This window comes from Salmo salar, chromosome 19 (genome assembly GCF_965601325.2).
Source record: "Salmo salar chromosome 19, fSalSal1, whole genome shotgun sequence".
NCBI classification, from domain to species: domain Eukaryota; kingdom Metazoa; phylum Chordata; class Actinopteri; order Salmoniformes; family Salmonidae; genus Salmo; species Salmo salar.
Window position 1 is genome coordinate 74,767,457 of NC_138309.1, and position 15,786 is coordinate 74,783,242.

At 42.9% G+C, this 15,786-nt stretch overlaps 3 protein-coding genes across 8 annotated transcripts in view; all 3 read right to left on the reverse strand.

Moving 5' to 3' along the window:
* The window catches only part of spata13 (spermatogenesis associated 13), a 45,700-nt gene extending 38,118 nt beyond the window's left edge, over positions 1-7,582 (reverse strand). For all 3 annotated transcript variants that reach the window (XM_014159547.3, XM_014159546.3, XM_014159544.3), the window contains exon 1: positions 6,987-7,582. In XM_014159547.3, coding sequence (XP_014015022.3) covers positions 6,987-6,995 — 9 coding nt within the window. In that variant the 5' untranslated portion in view covers positions 6,996-7,582. The remainder of the gene's footprint in view (positions 1-6,986) is intronic.
* A 593-nt stretch (positions 7,583-8,175) lies between these two features.
* On the reverse strand, positions 8,176-9,350 carry c1qtnf9 (C1q and TNF related 9). Its single transcript, XM_045701941.1, is given in 6 exon segments — positions 8,176-8,261; positions 8,264-8,434; positions 8,437-8,572; positions 8,575-8,885; positions 8,997-9,053; positions 9,164-9,350. Coding segments are annotated over 6 exon segments (948 nt in total).
* A 1,413-nt stretch (positions 9,351-10,763) lies between these two features.
* Positions 10,764-15,596, reverse strand: tagln3b (transgelin 3b). Of its 4 annotated transcripts, none has more exons than XM_014159542.3 (6): positions 14,299-15,596; positions 13,846-13,995; positions 13,204-13,491; positions 12,792-12,966; positions 12,248-12,350; positions 10,764-12,135 (listed from the first exon to the last, which is right to left on the reverse strand). In XM_014159542.3, exons 3-6 carry the CDS (start codon positions 13,381-13,383, stop codon positions 11,994-11,996), a joined length of 600 nt encoding a protein of 199 aa, XP_014015017.1. In that variant the 5' UTR covers positions 13,384-13,491; positions 13,846-13,995; positions 14,299-15,596; the 3' UTR covers positions 10,764-11,993. The 4 variants fall into 4 exon arrangements, with proteins under 4 accessions (XP_014015017.1, XP_045558641.1, XP_014015018.1 ...); XM_045702685.2 differs by having other exon boundaries at positions 13,204-13,494; XM_014159543.3 differs by lacking the exon at positions 13,846-13,995.
* Positions 15,597-15,786: the final 190 nt, after the last annotated feature.

The following is a 15,786-nucleotide window of genomic DNA, read 5'->3' on the forward strand; positions in this document are numbered from 1 at the left end:
CCATGATGTCAAGCAAAGAGGTACTGAGTTTGAAGGTAGGCCTTGAAATACATCCACAGGTACACCTCCAATTCACTCAAATTATGTCAATTAGCCTTTCAGAAGCTTCTAAAGCCATGACATAATTTTCTGGAATTTCCCAAGCTGTTTAAAGGCACAGTCAACTTAGTGTATGTAAACTTCTGACCCACTGGAATTGTGATACAGTGAATTATAAGAGAAATAATCTGTTTGTAAACAATCGTTGGAAAAATGACTTGTGTCATGCACAAAGTAGATGTCCTAAACGACTTGCCAAAACTATAGTTTGTTAACAAGAAATTTGTGGAGTGGTTGAAAAACTAGTTTTAATGACTCCCACCTAAGTGTATGTAAACTTCCGACTTCAACTGTAGTACAGCATTATGCAGGCCATTTAAGATATGCTTGAACAATATGGAAGCTGAATGCGAGTGGTTCTCTGTGGCTACCTTTCCAGGTCAGGTCAGTGTTCCTGTGTGGTTGCAAGTGAAGTCTGGGAGCTAGTGGTGCTCTGGCTCTCAGGCCCCGAGTTAATTAAGAGAGAGGAGAGAAGAGTAGCCCCCCACACGACTGCCAGCTGGAGCCAGCCTCAGATTAGACTCCCAGAGAGAGGAGGGCTGGGGTCACACAAACTGAAAGACATGCACATTTACCACATACTTCAGAAGACACTGTCAAGGCCTACTCAGTATACATGTGCACCCCCCACACACAGTAGGGGACGGACAGACGCGTGGGACGGGCACTCAGGCAGGCATTCTCTTGGTCATCAACTCCCTTCCCTTTGGGCTGATAAAGTCACAGCCTTATGTAAGGGGTCATAAACATATAATCATTAGTGAACTCCAGCCCCCAATTCAGCTTCACAGAGCCAACGTATGTCCTGCCCCGGGCCAAGTTCAAGCTAATTGGGCAGAGATGAACGGAGAGTTAAACTAAATAGACGTCTAGACAGAGAATATCAAGGGAAAGCCACTTCTCTAGCGGTTTCTCTCATTTTGGTAGCTAAGCCATGGGACCCAGACAGAATTGGCCAAAAGCACTAGCACAGCCATTCTTTGGTAAGCTGCTCATTTTACTAGTCGTCCGCTTAGCTGAGTGATCGAATCTAGCTAGCCAGGCTCATCAGTGCTGTCCTGACCAGAGACAAACATGTTCAGGAAAAATAACGTATTAAAAAACACTAAAAACCGACTGAACTAGTGAAAGTATGCAAATTGTTTATTCTTTGTATCCCTTCCATGTTAGCCACGCTGATACGCATGTAGGAGACCTTCCATGTTAGCCACGCTGATACGCATGTAGGAGACCTTCCATGTTAGCCACGCTGATACGCATGTAGGAGACCTTCCATGTTAGCCACGCTGATACGTATGAGACCATCGGGCATGAAACAGGGGCGGCAAGTGGTTAGAGCGTTGGGCCAGTAACTGAAAGATTGCTGGATCGAATCCCAGAGCTGACAAGGTAAAAATCTGTCATTCTGCCCCTGAACAAGGCAGTTAACACACTGTTCCCCGGTAGGGGGTCATTGTAAATAAGAATTTGTTCTTAACTCACTTGCCTAGTTAAAAGGTTAAATATTTTTTTTTAAAACAGACCTAAGTGGACTACACATGGAGTGGTTCTGTGTGTGTGAGTGAGTTAAAGGAAACACAGATGGCTCCCTACACCAAGCCCCATTCAGCATGTGTTTGTGTATGTTCCTCTCCCAGGATTAATCAGGGTTTCCTCTATGGCAAACAAGTCTTCAGAAAGTATTCATACCTCTTGATTTATTCCACATTTTGTTGTGTAACTAGGCCACTCAGGAACATTCAAGGTCGTCTTGGAAGGCAACTTCAATGTAGATTTAGCCTTGAATTTTAGCCTCAAATTGTCCTGCTGAAATGTGAATTTGTCTCCCAGTCTGAAAGCAGACAACCAGCTTTTCCCTGTGCTTAGCTCTATTCGTTACTTATCATAAAAAACTATGTAGTCCTTGCCGATGACAAGCATACCCATAACATGATGCAGCTACCACCATGCTTGAAAATATGAATGTGTTATGTTGCTTGGGGCAAACACTTTTAGCAGTTTTACAAAAAGTATGCATTTTTTAAAATATTTTTATTCTGTATAGGCTTCCTTCCTTCTTTTCACTTTGTCAATTAGGTTAGTATTGTGGAGTAACTACAATGTTGTTGATCCATCCTCAGTTCTCCTATCAAAGCCATTAAAGGACATTTATCTTTGTAATGACTGGGTGTATTGACACACCATCCAAAGTGTAATAACTTCACCATGCTCAAAAGAATATTCAATGTCTTTTTTCCCCTTTTTTTTTTAAATCTATCAATAGGTGCCCTACCTTAAGAGGCATTGGAAAACCTCCCTGGTCTTTATGGTTGAATCTGTTTGAAATTCACTGCTCAACTGAGGGACCTTACTGATAGTTGTATGTGTGGGGTACAGAGATGAGGTAATCATTCAAAAATCATGTTACACATTATTGCACACCGAGTGCGCAACTTATGTGACTTTTTAAGCAAATTTGCTCCTGAACTTATTTAGGCTTGCCATAACAAAAGGGTTGAATATTTATTGACTCAAGACATTTCAGCTTTTCATTTTCTATTAATTTGAAGAAAAAAAAAAAAAAAAAACAGGATTCCATTTTGACATTATGGGGTATTGTGTGTAGGCCATTGAAGAAAAAAACACCCATCTACATTTAATCTACATTTAATCAATTTAGGCTGTAAGACAACAAAATATGGACAAAGTCCAGGGGTGTGAATACTTTCTGAAGGCACTGTATAGTCCGAGTCAGGGAAGCCTTTCGACCAGTTTGGGAAATTCCACCCACTCACAGACTTTCCCACCAACCAATCCCATCCACTTCCTGTTCCAGAGGTGGGACTTCTGCCACATCCACTCTACCTTTAAATGGCCTCACCTGAAGAGAAACAGTGGCAGCCTGACAAACCTACCTGTCGTATTCCGTGTTAGTATCAGTTCAGTTATTTCTTACCTTTTCCTTTACTATGGATGTTTTCTGTTTATGTTCCTGTTATATTGTTCCTTTGAGCACATTATTGTTTAATTGCCCCCGTTGTGTGCAATGTGCTCATTGGTTTGCCTTAACGGTCCAATGCAGCCGTATTTTATCTCAATATCAAATCATTTCTGGGCAACAAAACCTCTACAGGATCAGTGGGTCCCCCGCGGGATGGTTGAGCTAACGTAGGCTAATGCGATTAGCATGAGGTTCTAAGTAACATGAAAATTAGACATATCTGATATTGGCAGAAAGCTTAAATTTATGTTAATCTAACTGCACTCTCCATTTTACAGTGGCTATTACAGTGAAATAATACCATGCTATCATTTGAGGAGAGTGCACAGTCATGAAACTTGAAAATGAGTTAACAAACCAATTAAGCACATTTGGGCAGTCTTGATACAACATTTTGAACAGAAATGCAATGGTTCGTTGGATCAGTCTAAAACTTTGCACATACACTGCTACCATATAGTGGCCAAAATCTAAATTGCACCTGGGCTGGAATAATACATTATGGCCTTTCTCTTGCATTTCAAAGATGATGGTACAAAAAACACATGGTTTTTCTTTGTATTAACTTTTACCAGATCTAAATGTGTTATATTCTCCTACATTCATTTCACATTTCCACAAACTTCAAATTGTTTCCTTTCAAATGGTATGAAGAATATGCATATCCTTGCTTCAGGTCCTGAGCTACAGGCAGTTAGATTTGGGTATGTCATTTTAGGCAGAAATTGAAAAAAAGGGTTCAAACCTTAAGAGGTTTTTAAGTACCTCACTGTGGTTGATTTCAATTAAAATGGTCAAAAAGAAACAAAAATAGTTTCTTAGCAAAGAGCAAACTGAAAACTAGCTGTTATTGGCAGAGAGGTTTGGAACACTTTCTTATTGATCTATTAACCCTTTACACTCGTACTCATATACAAGTTCAAAAATGGCAGATTTGGGCATTGATAAGCTCCTAAATTGGAGCACAGTGGCTGTACAGTAACATGCCATAAATGACATCAGAGCTCAGGCTCTGCGCTTCACAGCACTGTATGAGTTTTGACTGACAGATGTTTTTTGTCTTGGTGAGGAAATGCTGTAAATTAAGAGAACTCAATGCATTTTATAAGATGAGATGTTGAGGATTATAATAAATACCGCTTTGATGTCATTCAAGCAAGCCAAACACCCGTGAGTCCAAATGTGCACTTCACATTTCCACATCATAAAACTCATGTCATATGCAGTGTCAACGTTTATAATCACTATGTTTGATGTACACTACAAGATGACATTGTGTCATACCCTGGGTTTTCCGGAACAGAACAAGCCCGTTTGTCTATTGTGAAGAAGATTTGGCACGGAACACACCTGAATGCACTCATGACTCCTTACTATGCGCACCAAAATTACAATCTGTTTCTTAACCTCTTAAGCCCATACCAACAACAACCCAACCTTATGAGTTTCTACAGCCAGAGGGAGTACTGCACTCTACAGCTACTGAAAAACAACTCTAGACTCCAGCTTATTGGAATGGATCATTTAAATATTCTGCCATATTGGTGCATCCATGTAAAATCATATGGAATTTAGAACCATGTGTTTCTAGGCTATATAAAGTATACTCAGAAAACAAGATCTTTGGACGCCATCTATACATGGAATCTAGTTCACAGAGAGCGTCTGCTAATTATGTATATAGTAGAGTGCTCTAGCTACTATCAGGGAGGGAAAGATCAAATAATTCACTTTCCTCCCATCACAGTCTACCCTTTATAACTGTTAAAATGTCTTCAAGTCATCTTTTATCTTTTAGCCTATATAGAATCACGTCTAAATTCTGAGGAAGTGATTTCCAAAGATAGGGCACTGGCAGCCTTGTCTATGTGCTTGTTCACAAGAATCAGCCTAAGCCTGGACAGGGCAGATTCACTAATCTCTATATACACGGCACAATCTCTTATTGCCCAGTTGTTTGCCATTTGGGGTGATTTAAGGAATCTGACTAGCGACTAGCTCAGGCCTGCATCCAAGCAGTAGCCTACTCCTAAATGTTTCAAGATGCTGCCGATAGAAATGTCCAGTATAGAGCAGCTGACACAATTGACTATTTTCCATAGCAAAGTTCAATTTTTATTTTATCTCCACAACATAGCCATTTCTGTCTGAATGTTCTGTAACACTGCACCCCCCTGAATAAGCACATGTTGCTTATTGAAGTCATATCTCACAATGACCCAATTCCTTTTCTTATGACAGAGGGCATACCGAGAGAGACCACGCCCCTCCCCCTCTTGACCGTGGGAAGCCAGGTATTGGGTAGAGGGTGTCACCCACTTTCTCCATCTCGTTCACACATGCACCTGATATCCTACTGTCTGTGGTCTGTCAGAACGCCCTGAATGGGAAATCCAACACCAAGCTCAGAGGACAAAACGCTAATATGAACACTAGGACATGTAGGAATGCTAAACACACATATCTGACCTAACAAGACAGTAACAGCATTCTACAGGAGTGGGCTATATACAATTATAAACTGGTTCAAGCCCTGAATGCTGATTGGAAAGCCGTGGTATATTGAAAGCCATGGTATATCAGACGGATTACCACGGGTATAACAAAACATTTATTTCTACTGTTCCAATTACATTGGTAACCAATTTATAATAGCAATAAGGCACCTCGGGGGCTTGTGGCATATGGCCAATATACCCCGGCTAAGGGCTGTATACAGGCACTCTGCATTGCGTTGTGCTTAAGGTTTGTATTGCTTCATTAACAGCTGATCTTCATAACTAACGCTGGGGAACAGCTGTGAGAGGAAAAACAAGCTCTGAGGCTGTTCTAAAAGACATGAAATATGTTTGACTGAAAAGCATTTGAGACTTGGTATGCTACAATACTTTGTAATGGTCAAAATTCATACAATTTCCTACTTAAATGTTTCAAATAAAGTTTGAACTTAACAATATGAAGAATTATGGTTTCATTCGGAAATGACAAAAGTTACTTGTGGATGCTCAGGTTGACTTTCCCACGGAATTACCCATAAGTTTCTCTGAGACCATGGACATGAGCATTTATGAGGCAAAGTTCAAACAAAGTTGGACAATCACAAAGATCCATATAAGTCCCACTGCTGTGACACGGTGGATTTACAAGTGTGTAAAACAGAAACTGTCTCCTATATACCAGTGTTAATATATGGATACTGGAACACCGGAATGAAAAAGCTAAGTTTGTGTGATATGTTCAGATAGACTACCTAACAACAGATATGAGACCTGACCTGAATGGGACTTGCCTAGTTAAATAAAGCTCTCCATCTATACAGTTAGAACCGTTCTGTGGTTCCATCTCCCTGGTGTACGGGCGCGTGATAGTTGGGTTTGCGAGTCTACAAAGATGTCATTCAGTGGGAAACAATCTACTACTGTTACAAATCCATACTGAAAAGGAAGTATAATTAACAGGGAATTTTTCAAATGAAAAAGAGCTGGAGAATGACAGGTTAAAGGCGATTATGTTACGGTTCTTCCGCGTAAGCCAGCGAAACAACCCCGAGGAAAAAGTGCTTATTTATTTGTGCTTTTAATTAACTTATGTTTTCGCCATAAACCTCTTACCTTGTAGTTGACCGAGCCCCCACCCACCCACCCCTCTATAGAAGTGCCTGGCATCCCCCACATCACTATAACAACCGGGGGAGTAATGCACTACAATAGCCCCCCTATTTTCTTCGTTAACGTTACAGAAACAAACCAAAGTTAGAACCCAAACGAAATTGATCAATATTGACTGAATGACATTTAAATCCTACAAATAAAAAGTTAACCAGTTTGATGTAAGCCGTAGATTTTTTTTTTTTTACAATGGAACAATTTATATTACATTGAACTGCAAGTTGGTCACATTTGCTTACCCTTCTCATGGTCGTGTTGTTCTGTGCCACCGATATTTCTCATCAACAGAGCAGCTGTTTTTGTTCATTAGTTAGCCATCCTCGGTCAACGCTTTACTAAAATGGTTAGTTAGCAAGCTAGCTACTTAAGTCCAAAGGTCTGCTGGGTCCTATAATCGATGATTACACACGAAAACATGTCGGAAGTAGCAGGCTACTGCTGCTGGTTAAACTGGCTTGCAAGATCTCGAGACAATTGGCTAACTTCGCTCCTTGCAACATGAAACAGTAGGCTAACATCAGTTAGCTAACTGGGAAGTTCTAAAATATTCACAAAACGGAAAGCTCCATTTGTGAAAGGTTTCGGGCAAGTAAGCATCCGCCGTTGGCTATGCAAGTGGATAAATGATAAAAGTGGTTCAAACAAACTCAGAAATCCGTTGGTACTCAAGTGTGAGAGGCTGGTCGATTCTTTGGAGCTCGAGCTGTCGTTACCGGGGGGCATCGGTGCACTTGTTGCAGTGATTGCTTGGGGGCGGAGTTTGCGTTCCACATTTACTCAAAGGACGTTTTGCACTGATTTTGTGGTCTGACCGCAAGAGGCCCTCACCGCCGAGAGCCAAGTTAAACAGAACGTGAACACTGCAGTAAAGTACGCCCATAACAGGTTGCGCTCCATTGAGAAAAAACAGCCCGTGTATTATATATTTTAGTGCTAACGTCTTTGGACGTCTTTTCTGGCAATGCCTTTTTAAAAAGTACAGGATTTTCCAGTTTGTGGTATTGCGAAGCTCATCCTGTTTTCTAATCTTCCCGCACCCAGGAAGTCATGACATTACACCAGCTGATACAGCCTATTGGCACACATTGATTTCTGAATATTGTAGCCAGCATATTACATTGTACACAGGAGTAGTAAATTAAAGAGAGTCAATGGGTTTTTTAAGTGTATATTATGGTATTGAAATCAAACAAGATACAATAACACTTGTCACATGAAATCTGTCATAGATTGGTGAGTTATCAGAGGAGATATGATCTTAAATAATAGGCTATATCAGCTGTAGCATCAAAATATTACAAAACGTAATTTATATTCATATTTGATTAAAACATGTTTTATTACTGTAGGCTATTACATTCATCTATAGCAGGTGGTAATATTTTCCCACATAACATTCCATGAGCAAATTCACTGACTCATGTGGGCCTAATCTGCACCGAAGAGCAGGACCCCAGAGAAGGTTCTATCATCATCTTCATCAGCAAACAGCCCGTTAAAGAGCTCTCCTCCAGCCACACTTTGTCCCCCTTCTCCAGGTGCAGGACAGCCCCTGATCGTGTAGTTATTCATGGTGTGGATAACTACTCACTGCTCATGTAGTTATCCTTCACCCCGTTTCTCACTAATGCTACTTTTACATTACGGGAGAACACAGTGATGTGGTAGGTGAAGTAGTAGGCCCTAGCCTGTTGTAGATCACCTTGTCGAACTTGATCGGCAAGTTCGCCGGTGGGAGTTTGTTGTATTCGGTTAAACCGACTGAGAACGCACTTTTTGGGATAAGGGATGTGTACCTCTTCTCCCCCTTGTCCCCTGTCTCGCCGTCCGATTCCCTTGCTCTCCGTCGTAACCAATGTTGCCTTTGAACCCTGGGGGGCCGAGGTTTCCCTTCGAACCTGGTCGTCCTGGGGGTCCCAAGGGCCCTTGGATGCCTCGCTCCCCCTGGAACCCGATCTCCCCCTTCTGGCCTTCAGGTCCCAGAGGCCCCAAATCCCCTTTTGGCCCCTGGGGTCCTGGTAACCCGATCTCCTTGAGGCCCATGTTCCCTGAGTCTCCTTGGGGCCCCATCTTCCCCGGTGGCCCCTTCTCTCCATTCTCACCCCATTTTCCCTTTTTTCCTGCCAGGCCAGCCGTACCTGCAGATACAAGGATAAAGAAATTATGTCAATATTGCTTGTCAGAGAAAGCCAGTGGTGATAACTGTACAAAGTATTTTCATTATAAAATAAAATACAGTCTCACCCTGCTCATCTTGTCTTCTTTGGGGCCACTCTGTCCTTTTGGTCCGGTGATGCTGATTTCCCCTTTAATTAATAAAATGACCATGAACTTTCAAAAATGCATCAGTGTGGGACCAGAATGGCTGGTTTTAATTGAGACTTATATAACTGAGGAGGTTGTGCCATTGTCTTACCTCGGTCTCCCTTGTCACCTCTGAACCCGTCTCGTCCATCTCGGCCTGACATTCCGTTGTGGCCTGGGTCTCCTGGTATTCCTGGGTATTCACAAACACATCAGTTCTTCTTGAATTCTTCATGTGCTATGCAACTCACAGCCAGCAGGAGGAGCAAGAGAGCGACTCTGAGTCTGACCCCCATCATGGGCCCACAAGGGCCAATGCTTCAAAGACTTCCAATTGAGCATTCTCAGCACTAGATGCTCAAGACAGAAGAGTGGGGTAATCCAGCGCAAAGCATTATGTCCAATGCATACCCACACATTCACACACATACATGCACAGACACACACATGCATATTAACTGAGCGGTGGAGATGACACGATCATCGTACAGAGCGGACCAAGGCGCAGCGTGAGTTGAGTTCCACATAATTTTAATTCACAGTGAAACAACAAAAATCCAACGAACGTGAAGTACAGCACGCACATAGGCACTAACTGAAACAATATCCCACAAAGCAGGTTGGAGAAAGGGCTTCCTAAATATGATCCCCAGTTAGAGGCAACGATTACCAGCTGCCTCTAATTGGGAACCATACATCTCACCAACATAGAAATAGAATGACTAGAACACCCCCCTAGTCACGCTCTGACCTAAATACCATAGAGAACCAAGGGCTCTCTATGGTCAGGGCGTGACAGGAGACAGCTGAATGTTTGGAGAGCCAAGACACCAAAGAAGGCCACACAAACTTTACCAAGGACTGAAAAGCTAGTGAAATCACTAAGCCACCCACCTCATTGGTTTGATAAGCATCCCGGCTATTTAAGGTTACTTATTCTGTCTGTCCAGCCCTCACCGTTCCACATCACCTGTTCCCTTCTAGAACGTTCCCCATTCTCTGGATTTGTATTGACCAGCTTGGACTGTGCTGGGAGTACATTATCTATCACCATAGGGATGTTAGCAAGGCAACAAAATGGTGGTGTTCCGTATTGCTTCCCTGTAGCAATACATGCAGGATTTCAATGCTGGCCTGTGGTTATTACATCTGCACAGTCATTTGAGCGGCTGTCTAGCTCCTCTTGAATGAGGTCATCAAACGAAAATGTACAGGGGGTATCAGGGATAAAGAGCAAGATTAATATTGGATGCCTAATTTGTCCTAATGGATTTCATTTTTATTGTCAAAGTAGGATAAAACGTCCCTTAGCTAGCGCCTGAAATCATTAGCAACAGAACACAATACTAGGGACACTCCGGATGGGGAGATGTTACCTCGTGTGTTTATCTTCTATATCTGAAATATCAATAGAACAATGTTGTTAAAATGTTTGCCTGCATAAATTAGACCATTGCCATAAACTCTGACCTTTCCTGCTAGTGTTCTAGGACCTTTCCATCCGTCCCTACCCCCATCGGAATGCCTAGGAGAGTGATTGTTTTAAACAACATTCTCTTATCTTCACAGATAGCATTCCTTAGAAGTCTGGTATACTTTTCTGATGCTGGAAATCCATTGGGATATATATTACAAAACCAAGGATCTAGATGTCCAAGAGCAATGACTTTAGTATATTTCACAGATCAGAAAAATAATTCACGATTCCAGAATCAGTTTTCACCTATTTATTATGTTTTCTACACACAATGATTCAGATATAAACATATTTTTTTATGTAAACATGACAAATTATATTGAAGGGGGAAAAAATACATTCAAGCAATATCAGGCCTAGAACAAAATGATCCTAGTGTCGCTTTCATACTGTGGGTCTTTAACAATCATGGGATTGGCTGAAACACACATGGACAGTGGACACATACAAGTACATTACACCAATTATACATAAGTAATACATGCACAGCACAGAATGTTAGTACAAAAACAGAACTGAATTTAGGTGTATGAATTCCTCTGCATTAGGGTGGGTGGCATCTCTTATACAAGGCATCGTTTATGGTCCCTTTACTATATTAACCAGGCACAATGTGATGGTCATTTGGTTACAGAAGTTACCGCAAAGTCTTCACATATTGACACAAGACAGCAGAGGCATCATCGTTCACTGAATTCCATTTGGTTACACATTAAACTTTTCATGAGGTATAGCAAACCCTCCCAAATGACTATACAATGACTCACACACCTACTGTACACACAAACAAACAAAGAGCTAATTAAAATATGTAACATGCTATAACGTTGTCGTGCTGTAATATTTGTTAGAAGTGTAAAATAGTATTTGCTTGTTTTGTAGAAGGATGACTTCAATCTTGGGTTCTCTGTACCGACTGAATTACGAAGACTTCATCCACTGAAGGGAATGGCTAGCAGGACCATATGGATGGAGAGAGTGGGACCATATGGATGGAGAGAGTGGGACCATATGGATGGAGAGAGTGGGACCATATGGATGGAGAGAGTGGGACCATATGGATGGAGAGAGTGGGACCATATGGATGGAGAGAGTGGGACCATATGGATGGAGAGAGTGGGACCATATGGATGGAGAGAGTGGGACCATATGGATGGAGAGAGTGGGACCATATGGATGGAGAGAGTGGGACCATATGGATGGAGAGCGGGGGTGGGGGAAGCAGAAAGCACTGAGGTCTATAGAATTGTGGTTGGGGTATAAGGAGCACTCTGTTTGGATTGAGGATGAACAGTAAAAGCTTGTGTGTGTGTGTGCGCGTGTGATTTGCTAGTGCTTCTGGGGAAAGGGGAAAAGTGGTTGGGTCATATCATGAGGTTCCAGGGGAGTGATGGAGCTTTCTTCTGGAGTACACAGCCATGCTGAGGGAGCGGCTGGCAGCTGGCTGAGCGGCTGGCAGGTGTCTCTACATGATCTGGCGGTGCGATCCGTAGCCTGTCATGCCGGACTGAGAGGCCCCGCGGTTGCTTCCCATCTGCAGACCAATCAGACTCTGGCCTTGACGAAGCTGGTCCTCAGAGAACTCTCGCCGGTAACCCTGGGCTTTCCTACACAGACCAGGACAGGCAGGACAGCTGAGACATAGAACAACACTCACACAACATTCAGATAACACTGCAACAGAGTTTTCCAAGTAAGGGGTCGTGGCCAGTCCATTACCTGTGGAACCAGTCGCGGTCGCCACGGTAATGTCCATCGTCCTTGGTGAGGGCAACACTACCTAGGGCCATCAGGGTTCTCTGCACAGCAGCCATGTCCTTCCCTGTAACCATAGCAACAGTCCTCACAAACACTGGACCACACCCAGACAGCAAAGAACAGGCAAACAGGTTCCAAATAAAACAAACTTTAAACACAGCTACCTCTTGAGTCATATGTCAAAAGGTATTTTAAATGTCTCCATGGAGTATCACCTATATAGTGGACTATAAATAGCCTGGGTACCAGTCTGTTTAGCTATCATTCCACTTCCTGCCACTCTGTGTCATATGACACGGAGTACAATGAGCGGAATGTTAGCAGAAACAGACTGGTTCCCAGACTATACAGGCTCTTGTAAATGTAATGCGAGTATTGAAGGTACTGTACAGGCAGAAAGAGCTCAGCAGAGACAAGACTGTGAGACTCCCCGTCATTGGACATGCATGTCAATGTCACATGGATGTATGGAGACATGATATGTGTCTGTGAACGTGCAGCCCACCTTCCCACAGGTCCACGGTCTGGAAGATGTCTGTGGTGATGACTCCGTAGGTCTCGGCAGCCTGCAGGAACTGGGAGATCTTCTCCATCTGCTTAAAGGCCATCTGGGTCTCCAGAATCTTCTTGATGGGCTCATTACCACGCGGGTACAGGCTATTGATGAGCCTACACAGAATCTACAGGGAGGAGGAGAGAACGGGGGAGTAACAGGAATACAGATACATGGATAAAGAAGATAAGTAGAGAGGGAGAAAGGAAGATATTCGTCAATGAAAAGAGGGAGAGAAACAAAGAAACAAAGCAGAGGTAAGCATAAATTGGTCTCATTGTTAGCTTGTATAAGCGATCGTCCTTTATCAATGACTGCAGTCCAGTCAATCTTATTGAGCTTGTTCATTGTCATGCAGACTCACTGTTCCATCCATCAGCCATGTCTGGAAGTTCTGTCTGCCTGGCTGTGGTCTCTCCAGGTTCCCCCCACACTGAGCTACGATCCAGTCCACCAGCCGGGCCTCCAAGTCTAGATTATACTTCAGCTCTATCTTCTCTTGCACCTCCTTGCTCAGCCCGTAACTGGGTCCCCTGTTAGCCATTCCTCCTCCTGTCCTGCTCACCCAGACAGACAGACAGACAGACAGACAAGTAGTCTGCAGCTCTGCTGACCAACACCCTGGAGCAGTTTCAGCACTGGCAGCCTGCACCTGCTATACAAAAACAATACATCATGTAGAAAACTGAACATTGTCAAGCAATATAATGCTTGTATTAATGTCCAGTTATTGACATCAGAGCCATAAATAATGCATAGGCTTCATAGAAGTCACTTTGTTCATTCTGAGCCAGCATTTCTTCATTGTTAATTTTTTTTTAAACATTTTAGTCATTTAAAATACACTCTTTTTCAGACCGACTTAAAGGATAAATTAGGTTTAATGCCTTGCTCAATGAAAGGTTTTTCACCTAATCGGCTCGGGATTCGAACTTTTCGGTTACTGGCCCAACGCTTTTAACCATTAGTCTACCTGTCGTCGTTTTTCTATCATAAACTGCATCACCTGTTGTTTTCCTAATTTCACGTCCTTTCCTCACACTCCATCCTCTGCTTTCTCCCTAATGGCAACTGTGTCCCTTACAGGACATGCACCAGGCGCATCCCCAGAGAACCAGAGCTCTTGCCGGAATGGGTGTGGTCCTTGGCACCCGTCCTGCACAGGGACACGCACATTCTAATGAGGTAGCCTATGGTAGGCTAGACTGTGTGCGTGCTGAGCATAAAATCGAAAAGCAATCGCATTGCATTGATTATGTAGCCAACTATGAATGCGAAAAAAAAGCATAACTTTTTTCATAATAAAACTGATTTAGAAATTAGGAAGGCAGATTATATATTTTAGTCATGCAAATTTTCGTAATTGCCCCTTTGAAATTGAATAAACTTGCAGTGATGTTTAATTATTAATCCACAAATATATATATATTTTGAAACGAACGTTTCTGGGCACACTTACTATAAAGAAGAGGAGAGATCTTTTGTCCGGTAGCTGTCGTGCCGTTAATTCCGCTGAGCTGGTCGGGGCAGAGGATGCTGAACTGCTGAAGCATCCATTAAGCGGTGGCGCGTGCGTGGGGCGAGGCTGGACTCAGTGTCCGGGAGTTGCACACCACTGGTTTTATATGTGCGGGCGCCACGAGGAGGATCCCTCGAGATGTCTCATACAGAATGCGACAGGACAGCAGAAACAAGAGGATGTGGACAGCAAGGCAAGGCGAGTCCCCAGCCAGCTAAGGCAAGGCGAGTCCCCAGCCAGCTAAGGCAAGGCGAGTCCCCAGCCAGCTAAGGCAAGGCGAGTCCCCAGCCAGCTAAGGCAAGGCGAGTCCGGCAGGGCCTGTTCCCCTAACCCAGCCCCAGTCAGCTAAGGATGGGTGATTTCCAAAAGGTACACGACATAAAGTGTTCACTTCTCATTGTTGATGTATTTGGCCTGACTACTCTCATATGTAGTATTTTATTAGGATCCTCATTAGTTGCTGCTACAACAGTACACCTGGTGGAGCGCAGAATCAATATTTACAGAACAAGAGAAACAGAATATTTCCACCTTTACATCTATGTTAAATGTTTCTGCAGATTTGAAAGGCACAGAACAGCCTGTTAGTGGCTGTTGCCTCTCAGTTTCAATAATGAGAGCCATTGCTCTGCTTTAATTGGGTTACAGTTACAGAAGTGGACACCAGATAGATCTGGAAAGATAGGCTGGGTGCTGTGTGCTCTACAGTACTGATATGACAGCATGCATCACAGACTGGAAAAAGTCTCCAGACAACATTGAAATACAGGAAATAGAGATTCATGCTTTTCTAGAACGTCTGAATATCAGAAAAGCTTTTGAACATAACATCATTGCAATACTACTGTACCCTTTGACTGTCAGGCTAAAATAACTTCAGTAGTATTCTCACCATCACTGTATCTGTGTGTATGCATTTCCAGCCAAGGTCTCTACATATTAGTCAGTTACTCAGTGATCTTTAACCCAGGCAGGATGTTTTTACTCCCTGATGCATGCATATGTTTGAGTGATGTCACCCGGTTGGTGTTGTGATGCCGAGGTGACTGATTGCATATATTCTGCCTAAGAGTGAAAGGTCAGAGCAGCAGTTAGGGGATCAGAGAGAGTTACTGCTTCTGCTGCAGCAGGACTGGCTTTCTGCCCCATTGAACACAGTCCAATGACCAACAACATGCTAATCAATTGGCTCCAACAGGGCCAGGCCTTTCATTACACCAAACCAATGGGATGTATATTATGAAAATACATTAAACAAGGCAATCTCTGGTGGTTATTTGAACATTCTATGGGTCCTCTGGGATGTGGTGCTCATAGTATCAACCTTTATTTGAAGTTTCCTCTTAACTTTGCTATTTTGAGATAGTCTTTTCGTTAGGACCGAGCATCACACTATGATGTCACAGTGCTTCTGCATAGGAGGCAGTT

Bases quoted from the DNA above. Each gene is read 5' to 3' on its own strand.
- tagln3b (XM_014159543.3), bottom strand. From the start codon at position 13,383: ATGGCTAACAGGGGACCCAGTTACGGGCTGAGCAAGGAGGTGCAAGAG. The intron at 12,351-12,791 runs GTGGGCTGCACG...CTATGGTTACAG, and splicing joins GACCGTGGACCTGTGGGAAG to GGAAGGACATGGCTGCTGTG. The intron at 12,136-12,247 runs GTAATGGACTGG...TGGTCTGTGTAG, and splicing joins GACCGCGACTGGTTCCACAG to GAAAGCCCAGGGTTACCGGC.